Source organism: Typopeltis vanoorti, chromosome 4, assembly GCF_054136105.1.
Source record: "Typopeltis vanoorti isolate ZY-2024b chromosome 4, IOZ_Tvanoo_1.0, whole genome shotgun sequence".
Classification (NCBI taxonomy): Eukaryota; Metazoa; Arthropoda; class Arachnida; order Uropygi; family Thelyphonidae; genus Typopeltis; species Typopeltis vanoorti.
In genome coordinates this window covers 71,253,682-71,267,217 of record NC_143552.1, presented here as the reverse complement: position 1 = coordinate 71,267,217, position 13,536 = coordinate 71,253,682, and the positions used below count along the sequence as shown (strand labels likewise).

At 35.1% G+C, this 13,536-nt stretch overlaps 1 protein-coding gene across 1 annotated transcript in view; it reads left to right on the top strand.

Annotated features, from left to right (window-relative positions):
• tho2 (THO complex subunit 2-like protein) overlaps positions 1 to 13,536 on the top strand; it is a 779,097-nt gene that overhangs the window by 30,922 nt on the left and 734,639 nt on the right. The window contains exon 4 of the mRNA XM_090391861.1: positions 6,546 to 6,597. Coding sequence (XP_090247987.1) covers positions 6,546 to 6,597 — 52 coding nt within the window. The remainder of the gene's footprint in view (positions 1 to 6,545; positions 6,598 to 13,536) is intronic.

The following is a 13,536-nucleotide window of genomic DNA, read 5'->3' as shown; positions in this document are numbered from 1 at the left end:
GCAGAAATTGGTCAAGAGCAAAGGGATTAGATGGAAATGGGATACTGTATTGGGGGGGGGGTAACATGGTTTTGTGAAGGGTAGGTCATGTCTCAGTAACTTGCTCATATTTTATAATACAGTGACAACTGATTTGGATAAAGGTTTACAGTGACACTGCTGGACTTCGCAAAAGCCTTTGACTGGATACCACATGGAATTCTAATCAATAAACTGCAACACATGGGGATGGATATAGGGTTGGTGAGGGGGGATAAGAGAGTAGTTTATTCAGGAGTAGAGTCCAAAAGAAGGCCTGTGACTAGTGGCATGCCACAGGGTTCTGTTCTTGGGCCACAGCTGTTTAATTTGTACATTAATGATGAGAGGAACCATTCAGTTGTTTATTGATGGTGAAAAATTGGGTAGAGCAATAGTTAATACAGATGATATTAAAATTTTGCAGGATGATTTGGATAGACTGGCAGTCTGGGCAAAGGAGAGTGAATGTCATTTTAATTTGGCAAAGGGTAAGATTATGCATTTTGGGGTGAAAAGATTACCATCTGTTTACCACATTGATCGAACTGTACTCTGGGAAATTGATGAAGCCAGGATTTGGGGGGTGTTAGTAGATAAGGAGTAAAAGTTTAGAGGGCATACATATTGCAAAAGTGGCTGAAGCAGTTCATTGGATTACTTGGTTACCGAAAATACTTTGATGAGCAGAAACAAGCAGGTCATTATTCCTCTTTAATGAGCCTTGATAAGACCCCATCTTGATAACTATGCACAGATCTGGTCACCTGGGTTTCTTGACAATGAGGAAGAGGTAGAGAGGATCCAGAGTTGAGTGACCAAGATGGTAGCTCTTACGAGAAAACAGGTTGAAAAATTGTGGGTTACATAAAATGGTTGACAGGTGGAAAAGGTGTGATATGACTGAGACAAATTACTGAAGGACGTTTACAAGATTAATATAGAGGAAATTTTTCAGAACAGGTCTGGTGGTGTGGAGAACCAGGGACCATCTTTGGAAACTGAGCAAGAGTGTAATTAGCAAGGGTGTTAACACTAGATTTTTTGCTCAGAGAGTGGTGAATGAGTGGAATAGGTTGCCGGAGTCTGTTGTGGGTGCCATTACTGTGAATGAGTTCAAAGCAAAGGATGATGGATATTGCGCAAATGTTCGATAGTGCTTGGCATGATGTTTAATGTCTCTCTCTCTCTCTCTCTCTTTTGATGAGTCTAAGGACTCCATGGAGTAGCTCATAATAATAATAGCAATACAAATAATAACTTATAATTTTATAAGGACTATAAGTTATATTCCTTGTAACTTATATAATTTAGAAGCTTTATTATACCTGAATATTATAGATTTTGCCAAAGCATTGACTACTAATAAAGATACGTTATGATTGATAATTTTTAAAAGCCATGGAATTCCTAATTAATATGTGAGAATAATAAAATAAATGTATAAAGGAAGTAATTGTTGCACAGCACACAACATCAGAAATTTGTTTTTGATAATGACTGCAATTAGAGGGTTGCATAACATGTAGATTACATTTTAATGTGATCATTTATTGGATTATGAGAAAACTTACAGGCACAAGAAATGGACTCCTATATTGCAGCTAGAAGATCTAGCATTATGCAGACATCATAGTTTTAATATCAATATACACCAATATAAAACAAAATTGGAAGCATTGTATAAAACAGATGAAAAGGTTGGTCTTAAAATAAATACAAATAAAACAAAAATTCTTAAATTGAACAGAAAATTCCAAAAAGAAATTTAAATTGATCAGTATGCAGAAGAAGTGAAGAATTTTACATATTTGGAAGCTACTGTCGATACTGATATAATGCGAAGATTGACACAACCAGATACTGCTTTCAGAAAATTTAATAATATATGGAAATTATCAAAATCTTATAATAAAACCAAATAAAGATCCTCAGTAGCAGTGTTAAGGTCATTATTATTATACGTTATTATACGGATCAAAGAAATGGAAATTGATTACTATATATAGTTTTTAAAGAAAGCGTGTGTGTAAAATATTGAAAATATTTTGGTCCCAAAGAATAACAAATTATGAATTACAGTAAACCCTTGCCGAGCAAGGATTTGCAGAATGCGATTTTGCACATACGCGTTATCTTAATTGTTTCCATTTAATTTGACCAACGCTAGAATTTCATTCATACACAGTACGCTGCAGAGCATCGGCCGGCAACCCTGCTTGGTGCTGCCCGCTAGCTGCTGAGTGACCCAGGCCGAGTTGCGATCATTTCACTCATGTTAGCAGAGCTGTAATCACGTATTTATCAGTTTATCCTCTTCTCCTTTTGCATTTGTATTTCTTTTAATTTCAAAAATTCAATATGACATCTAAGAGGAAGAATGAAGATGATAAACCAGCAAAATTTCTGAGATAATGTCAAGACGCAAAGTTTTGACATTATCTCAGAAAATTGAAATTTTAGATAAGGTGAAAAATGGTACACATGTTTCATCACTTGCAAGAGAACTAGCTATAAACGAATCAAGCATAAGAACAATATGGGAGAATGAAGAAAAGATTTGATGTAGTGTCAAAGCTTCAGGCGATACTTCGGCAAAGGTTGCTCAAGTTTCAAGAAGAATTCTGCAATTGGAAAAGATGGAAAAAATATTAATAGCTTGGATTGACGATCAAGTAAACGAAAAAGGCTCAGTTGTGGATGGTGTTGCTATTCGAAACAAAGCTTTAGATTTGTTTTTTTTCCGTTTTAAATAAAGATGGCGCCAATCGTCAGAGAAAATTGACTTTCAAGCAAGCAAAGGTTGGCTTGAAAACTTTAAGTGTCGTTTTAATTTGCACAATGTAAAGCTTCAGGGAGAAGCTGGCTCTGCAGATGAAGAAGCAGCAGAGAAATTCAAACCCCAATTTTTGAAATTCATTGAAGAGAGGGGTTACTTTCCGCAACAAGTTTTCAATGTGGATGAGACGGGCCTATTTTATAAGCGAATGGGACAACGAACCTACATCACAAAGACACAAAAGGTTGCCCCAGGTTTTAAAGCTTTTAAGGATAGACTCACTTTGCTTTTTTGTGGAAATGCATCAAGCGACTTCAAGTGCAAGCCTCTGCTCATTTATCGACCTAAAACGCCTCGTGCATTGCAGGGAAAATATTTTGAGCAATTGCCCGTTGTGTGTAAGTGGAATAGAAAAGCTTGGGTAACAAAAGCCCTCTTTAATAACTGGTTGAAATTTCATTCGTTAAAGAAGTCAAACCTTACTTAGAACAGCAAAGCCTGTGCTTTAAAGTTCTCCTAATTCTTGATAATGCTCCAGGATACGATGCTGAAGCCCTCAAAACATTGCATCCAAATTTGAATGTTTTTATGATCAAGGGATCATAAAAACATTCAAAGCCTGTTATGTCAGGCATGTTTACACCTCTGCAAATAAAGCACTAAACGAAGGAAAGCACGACATGCTAATGGCATTTTGGAAGCGATTCAACATAAGCCACTGCATAGAAATGATTAAGCTCGCATGGGAACAAGTGAATTCATCAACTGATGAATTCTTCTTCTGGCCTTCTGGCCAAAGCTGATGCCAGCTCTGGCCAGAAGTTGTCAACAATTTTAAAGGATTTCCATCGATTGAAAATGAAGCCAAAAAAATCGTACAAATTGCAAAAGCAATTGGTGGCAAAGGATTTTCAGATATGTAAGGAGAAGTCAAAGGATTAATCGAGAATGACGATCGAGAAATGACGAATGAAGAATTGGATGATCTTGTAACATCAGCAGACAGTGAAAGCAGTGATAGTGAAGAAGAAGATAAAGCGCCTTTAACTTACAAGAAGTTAAACGAATTGTTAAAAAAGGCACAGGAACTGTCTGATTTTGCAATGGAGATTGACCCAGATGAAGAAAGAAGAGGACACTTTATGAAAGGCATTGAAAAACTCTGCACTCCTTATTGCAAAACTTTTAAAGAGTTGCATCAGTCATTGTCCCAAGCAAAAATCACTAGCTCTTTAAAAAAATAATTGCATCATCTATCTATTTATTAAGCAGTAATAAAAATCCTTTCAATTAACATTTGTGTCATTTTTCCCTTTTAATTATAACAATATTTAGGTTAGTTTAAATTATACATACATACTTTCTTAATTTGAACTATACCTGACAATTTTTTCCATAGAAAGTTAATTTTGCGGAACGCGATTTTGCCGTGTGCGCAATGTGTTAATGACGTAACCCCCGCGTTCGGCAAGGGTTTACTGTATATAAATAGACTAAGCAAAAAAAAATATTGCTAGTGAAATAAGACGCAGATGGAAATGGATTGATATGTACCAAGAATGGAGAGGGGAGAGATTCCAAGTGTAGATTTGACATGAATCCCAGAAGGAAAAGAGGGAGAACTTCAACTTGGCAGAGAATGATTGAAAAATAAAGAAGAATGACTGGTTGTGAGAGCTGGAAAGCAGTAGAATTATTTGCATATAAAAAAAGCACTTGTAAAAGTCAGAGGAAGATAAAATCAGACTATGAAAATCAGTTAGCCTTACAAGCAAAGGAATTTCAAGAGTTTTATTTTGCTATGCAGCAAATAAAAGAAAAAAAGACCATGGAAGTATAATATTAGCGAATGTGGAAGGTAGGCAAGTGTGAGATAGTTTAGAAATAACTGAATGGTTAGACACTCACTTTGGTAAGTTAGTCATTCCAAGCAGATGCATTAGTTACAAGACTCTAAGATGGAACTAGATGAACTGGTAAGAGGTGAATGAGTTGGTTGTATCAAATCTATTAAGCAGTGTGATTTGATGATATATCAGTGTGGATGCCAATGGATACAAAGGATAAATCTCTGATTTGGTTTTTCAGCTTGAGTCTGAACTCAAGTACATTTTTTTATGAGTGAAAGGAAGGCAAGTTAATTAATTCCATTATGCATAGCTGGAGAGCTAGAACAGAAGCAAACAATTATAGTCTAGTTATTATCCCTGGAGTTGTGATTCTGGAGAGTTTAATTTAGAATCTGCATTCAGAGCTGGTTAGATAGTGCCATTATTGTCTATAGAAGATAGCATTGTTAGAGCCTTTGATTTCATGGTGTGGCCTGCGTAAAAATAATAATAAGCAGCAGATTTTTAAACATGTATAAATATTTTTTACATTATAAAATACAGTAAAACCCTGAAGTTACGCAGTAAGTGGGACCAACAATAAACGCTTAAGTCGAATTCGCGTAACTCGGGGTATAATTTTGCATGTAATTTGTATATACAAACATACAATTGGGATCCAAGGTTTACAAAAACGGCTATGTTTTTTAAGAAACATAATCATAATTGTAGTTTTTCGTACATAAAAAAAGAAAGTTATTTCGATGTCGATGGTTTCATAAATTCTAATAGATTCGTCTGACGGCATAATGTCTTTTTCTTGTCACGCAAAATTTCTGCATAGCAAGCTAATGATTTTTTTATTCCTTGCCTTGTGGCCACAATTCATTCCTCGTTAGAATCTATGTCCTCCAAAATCTGTAAGCCTTTCTTTTATGATTGTTCTTACTGTGGATTCCTGTAGATCGAACTTCTTTGCTAGCTCACAAATTTTCATTCCGCCTTCAAAATCCTTAATAATGTTGAGTTTTGTTTCCAAAGTCAATGTTTTTCTTTTCTTGCTAGCTGTAGAAGAATCGGACTTGCTTCTTTTGGATGACGTTATTATTTTTTATGTGATAAAATTTTTATCAAGAACATAACATTAAACAATCGCAAGGTTTGTAGACTATAAAAATCATGTATGAATGGAGACCGCGCAAAAATGTCAGTGCTTGTTCACACATGTGCGACACTGGCGAATGCGGCCGGTGCCTGAAAGATACGATTAGTGGCGAGGCGTGAAGCGGGACGGGAATACGTACATATAAGAAACCACGTAAGTCGGGGCGTGACTGTATTTAGAGAATGTAAATCTATTTTGGATCTGTTGAATTACTTATCTAAAAACCTTAAGGATTTTTCTGTTTATGTGACCAGTATTCATTAAAATAATTGCAATCGTAGGCATAAAACTTTATTTTCTTTAAAGTATTGATATTTCTTATTCATTTTAACTGATCAACTTGAATTTCTCCTTGATAATGATCAGTGTTATTAATGGGAAGAAACTCCAACATTAAATTACAATTTCAATATTGTAAAACAAAACAATTAAAATGGAGAAAAAAAATACATCCATTTCATTCCTAATTTAGATAATGTAAATGTTTAAATTCCTGATTTGTGTAGAATTGGTAAACAACCACATCTCTCTCTCTCTAGCTTCTTCTTGTTAGAAACTACCAAGAAGTCTCAGTCAAAATCTCATAGCCATGTTTTGTTAAACAAATATACCAAAGCAAATACGCATATAATTCCTTTGATCCCTGTGATATTGCAATATCAACTGAGAATTGACTGTAACAATAAAAATTTGAATTTTTGTTGATAAATATTGATGATCCCTAAATAACATAATTTTACCATTATTTTTTTAGCATCTCCATGAAGAAATTCCATCAATTTTTGCTGATATTCTTCTTCTTTTGGGTGAGTTATTACACATTAGATTGATTTTATTTGGTTTGATGAAAAATAAAATGACTTTTTTTTAATATAGAGAAAAAATTTGTGGAAATACGATGAATTAACAAGTGTATCCAGTACATTTAGTACAACTTAATTTTGATATATTATGTACTTTGTATAACTTATTGCATAACATTTTTAAAAGAATAAGTTGAAGAAAGAAGGCGATACTTAAATGATTGGACCAAGAGGAATATTGTTCCAATATATAAATAAAACTCACAAACAACTTACAATTAGGTAATAAATTAACACGAAAGAGAAAGAAAGAAAGAGTGAAATTAATCTTGGATGAAGACAGAAATGTAGTTTGTTTCTGACTTTATGCAATATGTATTGATCAAATTATAAAATATGGCACAATAATAAGACAAGTTATAGCAAGAGCTGTTGCTGATTTGAAGCTATACGTATGCTGATGGTGAGATTATATTATGCAATAATGAAGATGACTTTTAAAAATCAGTTTTTGAATTAAATAAACCAATTACTGGAGACCTCAGAAAAGAAAATAGAATTGTTGTGTTTAAAGTCAAAGATCATAATAAATCAAAAGTCATAGCTGTCATAGAAGATCAATTAATAGAATGAGCAGTAGTTTAATTATTTAGGTTGCATCATCATATATCTAAAAGACAAAGATATAAATGAAAAAAGAAATTCAAATAATTCAACTTTGACATAAGGATATTGAATAAAAAGACATTAAAATAAATTTTATAAAGTAATCGCTACTTCAACTATTATATGGCTCAGAAGCATGGGCACATAAAGATCAAAGTGAAATACAAGCAGCAGAAACAAAATTTTTACAAACAATTATAAATGTTCAGAATTAGTTCTTGCAGAAATGAATATATAGAAGATAATTCAATATTTATAGCTTAAATGAAAATATCAAAGAATACAGAGGCAGAAAAAGTCTATTTACATACAATTGAAGAAATATCATCTACCAAAAGAGGAGGGTAAATATAGACTGGGGGTGGGGTAGGGAAGATGAGTAGAAAGTTAGAAAGGCCAGTGAAATGAGACAGATGTCTGATCTTCTGTTGTTACTTATTTCATTGTTTGTTTGATTTGTTGTAATGGAAATTACACCCATGGAAAAGTTTGGAAATCTTATCATCACATTCTGAATTTATACCATCAACTTTAGGATACAGTGTTTACTTTGTTAAGTTTGCAATATTAACTGGTTATTGACAATTTCCCTCCAAATTTGTCATTCACACTCAATATTGCACCAACTCATCAGTACTGAGTCTTACACTTCTGTCTTCTAAAGGCACTTATAACTGAATCAGTCTATTTAATTTAGGATTTTCTTGTTATCAAACACCTATTTTTCTAACCTTTCTTTTATTCTCTTTAAGTTCATCATACCATCTAAGATTAGCTCTACTTGCATGAATTTAAGAATTTCAGGTTCTTTCCTAATATCTTAATTTTTAATATGATTCTGCCATTGATGCCTACACACTTTGCTAACTATCCCTTAAAAACTCTGACTCTGCACTTCCAGACTCTCACTGAGCTACATTTTCATCTTCCTTCATATCCATTCAAATGCAAACAGTCATCCTTATAGAAGTCTTTACATCCATCAATAGCTCACCTCATACAACCATCAATTCCACACCATTCCTCCTGCATAACCTATGCATTGACTCATTTCCAATCATGGTTCTTCATCTCAACCTTGCCTCCATTATACTGTTGCAGGAATCTCACAGTCTTTACTCTCTGACTCTTCTCATTTGTGTGTGTCAGCATCTCATATATTCTCACCACAGCTTATCACCTGCCAGCAGAACTGTCTCTCTATTTCACCTTTCATCTGCATTCTAACATCGCTTGCATCCATAATCTTTGGCCCTGGAAACCTGATTTCTTCATACTCTCAAGTATACCCCTCTTATCATGAAGTCTGTACACTACCATACAAACTCTGTACACTACCTCTTTTGCTTTTTCATATTCTACTTTCTCTGTTTTTGTCCATCTCATGCCTCTTTGTCATAGCAATGACCAGGCATTTCTCCAACTGTTTTATCTCATATTTCTTTTCCTGGGTACTTCATGTAAGTATGCTATCGCTTTCATTATCATCTTATCATTCACCTCATCTTATACCTTTTCTTTCATACTATAAATTATACTTTGCATCCTTGCTTTTTTTCTCACCTTACTTTAAACAACAAATTCACTGATATTCTCACTTTCATTTTCCCATCCTTTGTTATTCAACCTTTCACTGCCATACTTCTGCCACTCCCTCTCAAAACACTTCCAAAAGAGTCACCTTCCAGGTCTCTATTTCCACAAATTCTCCTGCCTCCGAAGTGAATACATTTCATGCAGTGAACAAAATCCTATATAATCAGTTTTGCACATTATTCTTCTGATATGCATCATCATCATCACCATAATGAACAACATATATATAATACTAGTTGGCACTAATATTATATATATCATTATGATGCCAATTCATATCAGAAAGAACAATAGTGAGCAAATAAAAAAAAAAATGTTTTTTCCTAATAACTACATAAGCAACAAACAAGTAACCACTCATAAAAACAGTAATCAATTAAGAATGAATCCAATATCAATATCACTTATCTTTCACCTCTCAGTATTCCTGCTATAATTTAGAATACCCTTCTAAGTCCTCGTCATCACATAAAAGTGATGACGAGGACTTAGGTTGAAAAGAGTATTGAATCTGGATCACAAGAGCTATCCATAGCCAAGGTGGTCACATTGCCTCTGATTGTCAAATGAGACAATCATGCAATCTTGACTCAGGAGATTGTAAAACATGAAAAATATTCTGTTAAGAAGGGGTATACGTGGAACTGCAAGGCAGGTGATTATGGCAAGCTTAGGAGGAAGCTGTGACATGGCATAGGAAAGCAAGGAATGTTAGTACTGTACGGGAGATAGAATATGTCCAAAATAGATGACTTTCTCTTTTTAATTTCTTTTATCAGGCTCCTGTTTATGCCTACCATCTCTAGTACCTCTTCATTTGTCTTTCCATGATATCCTCATAATTCTTTGCAGCATCCACATTTCAAACGCCTCCAGTTTTTTCACACTCAGATTGGAGAGTATCCATGTCTCTAATCCGTATAATAATGTGGACCATATGTAATATTTGGAGTTTCTTAGTCTTGTTTTCAGATCGACATAATAGGGGTGACTGAAACAAAAAAGACAAAAACTGGTGAGATCTTTCTGAGCAATAAATACAAAATGTTATATTCAGGCAATGACAATCAAGGAAAAGAAGGAGTAGCCATAGTATTCAACACAAAATATGAGGCTAATCTTCTTGAATGGCAGTCAGTCTCAAGTAGAGTAACGTGGGCAAATATGAGAATGGGGAACTGGACAATGAGACTTATTTGTGCCTATGGTCCCACAGAAGGTTCTAGTAAGGTAGAAGTGGAAGAATTTTTTGATGCTTTAGAAAAAGCAACTGACACAATGAAAAATGAAAAGTTGATCCTTGTTGGGGATCTAAATAGCAGAGTAGGAAATGATTGTGAGACATACAAAAATATTTTGGGAAAATTTGGAGAAAAGAGCAAAGCTAATAATAATGGCAAATATCTGTTGGATTTCTGCTCAGGACATGGACCGGTTATTACTAACACCATGTTCCAACATAAAAATGTGCACAAATTTACATGGAGAGAAGAGACTAGGAATAAGAAAAGTCTCATTGACTATGTTATTGTTGATAGTGATGTTTTCTCCCTGGTGCAGGACACCAGAGTGTACAGAGGATTTGAAATTGGAAGTGATCACTATTTAGTCTTGAGCAGGATAAAATTGAATTTCATATTGAAAAGAATAACATGTAAGAAAGTTTTAAAGCGAATAAAAGTTGGCCAACTCTCAGATGTGAACTGTAGACTAAAATACACAAAGATTATTGAAGAAAAAATGAAAGAGTTTGAGAACAGGAACCAAACCTTGGAGATTCAGTGGCAAGCCTTCAAGAAAACATTGATTGATTCAGCCAGAGAGGCATGTGGTGAGGTTATCTTTAAGGATAGAAAAATCAGAACTCCCTGGTGGACTCAGGAAGTTAAAGAGGCAGTGAAGGAAAAGAAGAAAGCATATCAAAAGTTCGTGTCAAATAATTCAGCTTGTGCTCTTAGAGATATAGAGACAAATGCAAGAATGCTAAACAGTGTGTAAAACTAGCTAAACAAAAGTCATGGGAGGACTTTGGCAAGAATATAGAAAATAAATATCAAGAAGGTGGCAAAATATTCTGGAGGTTGTTGAAGAAGCTTAGGAATGGAGGAAAGAGTGCTGCAAAAGGAGTTACAGATGATACAGGTGACATGAAAACTGGAATAAAAGATATTCTTGAAGTATGGAGTAATCACTTTGAAAAACTGCTAAATGAAGCAAGCAGTGATGACAGCACAGTGATAAAAAACACTGACCAGGCATGCAGGCAGGAATACATATCCATACTTGAAGTAGAAAAAGCCATCAAAGGCTTGAAATGTGGAAAGGCAGCTGGAGTAGATGATATTCGACCAGAAATGCTGAAGTATGGTGGTATAAGAGTCTTACAGTGGCTGCAATGCATAGTTCAGAACGCCTGGACAGAAAGACGAATTTCCGATGATTGGAGTAGAGCTCTTATAGTACCCATATATAAAAGGGGAAATAAAACTGAATGTGAGAATTACAGAGGTATTTCTCTACTGAGTGTTCCTGGGAAAATCTATGCAAGTATACTTGAGAAACGGTTGAGAAGAATTGTGGAAGAAAAGCTTGGTGAAGAACATGCTGAATTCAGGCCAAACAGAGGCTGTCAGGATCAGATCTTCACTTTACGACAAATAGTCGAGAAAGCATGAGAATATAACAAAGATCTGTATTTAAGTTTTGTCGATTTGGAAAAAGGCATATGATAAGGTGCCAAGAGAGAAGATATTCAATACGCTACAGTTATATGGTGTCAATGGGGCTTTATATCAAGCAATACTTAGTCTTTATTTGAGTTGTAAGTCAGCAGTTAGAATTGAAGGAAGTACAGGAAGATGGTTTAATGTTAAATCTGGTGTGAGACAAGGATGTACATTATCCCCTCTGTTATTCATTATCTATATGGATCACAGGGGTGCTTAAGTGTCAAAGCTGTATAACTGAGAGGAGACCTCCACATAGCCTTTAAAGGAATGCGGAGAACCGACCAGGGCTTCTGACCTAATGTCCAATCCTCACCTTCTCGTGGGGCACCCTGTTGGGTATCTACTTTGATACTGAACGAAAGACAATGGGCTGGCAATTTGGGATTTAGCCGACCAAATTGTATTCTTATTGGTTAATCCAAAATAAAAAATGATGGTACAACATGAAAAAATTTCATGCCGGCTGGGGCGTCGCCCGGTTAAACAAGGCCCCGGTTGTTTTCGCCAGGGAACCAGGGCGAACAGCGAAAAGTCAGCTACTGGAACAAATCTGAAAATAAACCCCAACTCAACATCACCAGAATTAAAGATCGGTACTATCAACGTAAGAAGCCTGAATGGCAAAGAAATGGAGCTAGCTGAGGAATTAGATAAGTACCAGATTGACATAATAGGGGTGACTGAAACAAAAACGACCAAAACTAGTGAGATCTTTCTGAGCAATAAATACAAAATGTTATATTCAGGCAATGACAATCAAGGAAAAGAAGGAGTAGCCATAGTATTCAACACAAAATACGAGGCTAATCTTCTTGAATGGCAGTCAGTCTCAAGTAGAGTAATGTGGGCAAATATGAGAATGGGGAACTGGACAGTGAGACTTATTTGTTGCCTATGGTCCCACAGAGCAACTGACACAATGAAAAAGGAAAAGTTGGTCCTTGTTGGGGATCTAAATAGTAGAGTAGGAAATGATTGGGAGACATACAAAAATATTTTGGGAAAATTTGGAGAAAAGAGCAAAGCTAATAACAATGGCAAATATCTGTTGGATTTCTGCTCAGGACATGGACTGGTTATTACTAACACCATGTTCCAACATAAAAATGTGCACAAATTCACATGGAGAGAAGAGGCTAGGAATAAGAAAAGTCTCATTCACTATGTTATTGTTGAAAGTGATGTTTTCTCCCTGGTGCAGGACACCAGAGTGTACAGAGGATTTGAAATTGGAAGTGATCACTATTTAGTCTTGAGAAGGATAAAATTGAATTTCACATTGAAAAGAATAACATGTAAGAAAGTTTTAAAGCGAATAAAAGTTGAGCAGCTCTCAGATGTGAACTGTAGACTAAAATACAGAAATATTATTGAAAAGAAAATGAAAGAGTTTGAGAACAGGAATCAAACCTTGGAGATTCAGTGCAAACTCTGAAGGAAACATTGAGTGATTCTGCCAGAGAGGCATGTGGTGAGGTTGTGTGCAAGGATAAAAAAATCAGAACTCCCTGGTGGACACAGGAAGTTAAAGAGGCAGTGAAGGAAAAGAAGAAAGCATATCAAAAGTTCCTGGCAAATAAGTCAGCTTTTACTCTTACAGAATACAGAGACAAATGTAAGAAAGCTAAACAGTGTGTAAAACTAGCTAAACAAAAGTAATGGGAGGACTTTGGCAAGAATATAGAAAATAAATATCAAGAAGGTGGCAAAATATTCTGGAGGTTGTTGAAGAAGCTTAGGAATGGAGGAAAGAGTGCTGTAAAAGGAATTAGAGATGATAAAGGTGAAATGAAAACAGGAGAAAAAGATATATTTGAAGTATGGAGTAATTACTTTGAAAAACTGCTAAATGAAACAAGCAGTGATGACAGTACAATGGTAAAAAACACTCAACAGGCATGCAGTCAGGAATATATATCCATACTTGAAGTAGAAAAAGCCATCAAAGGCT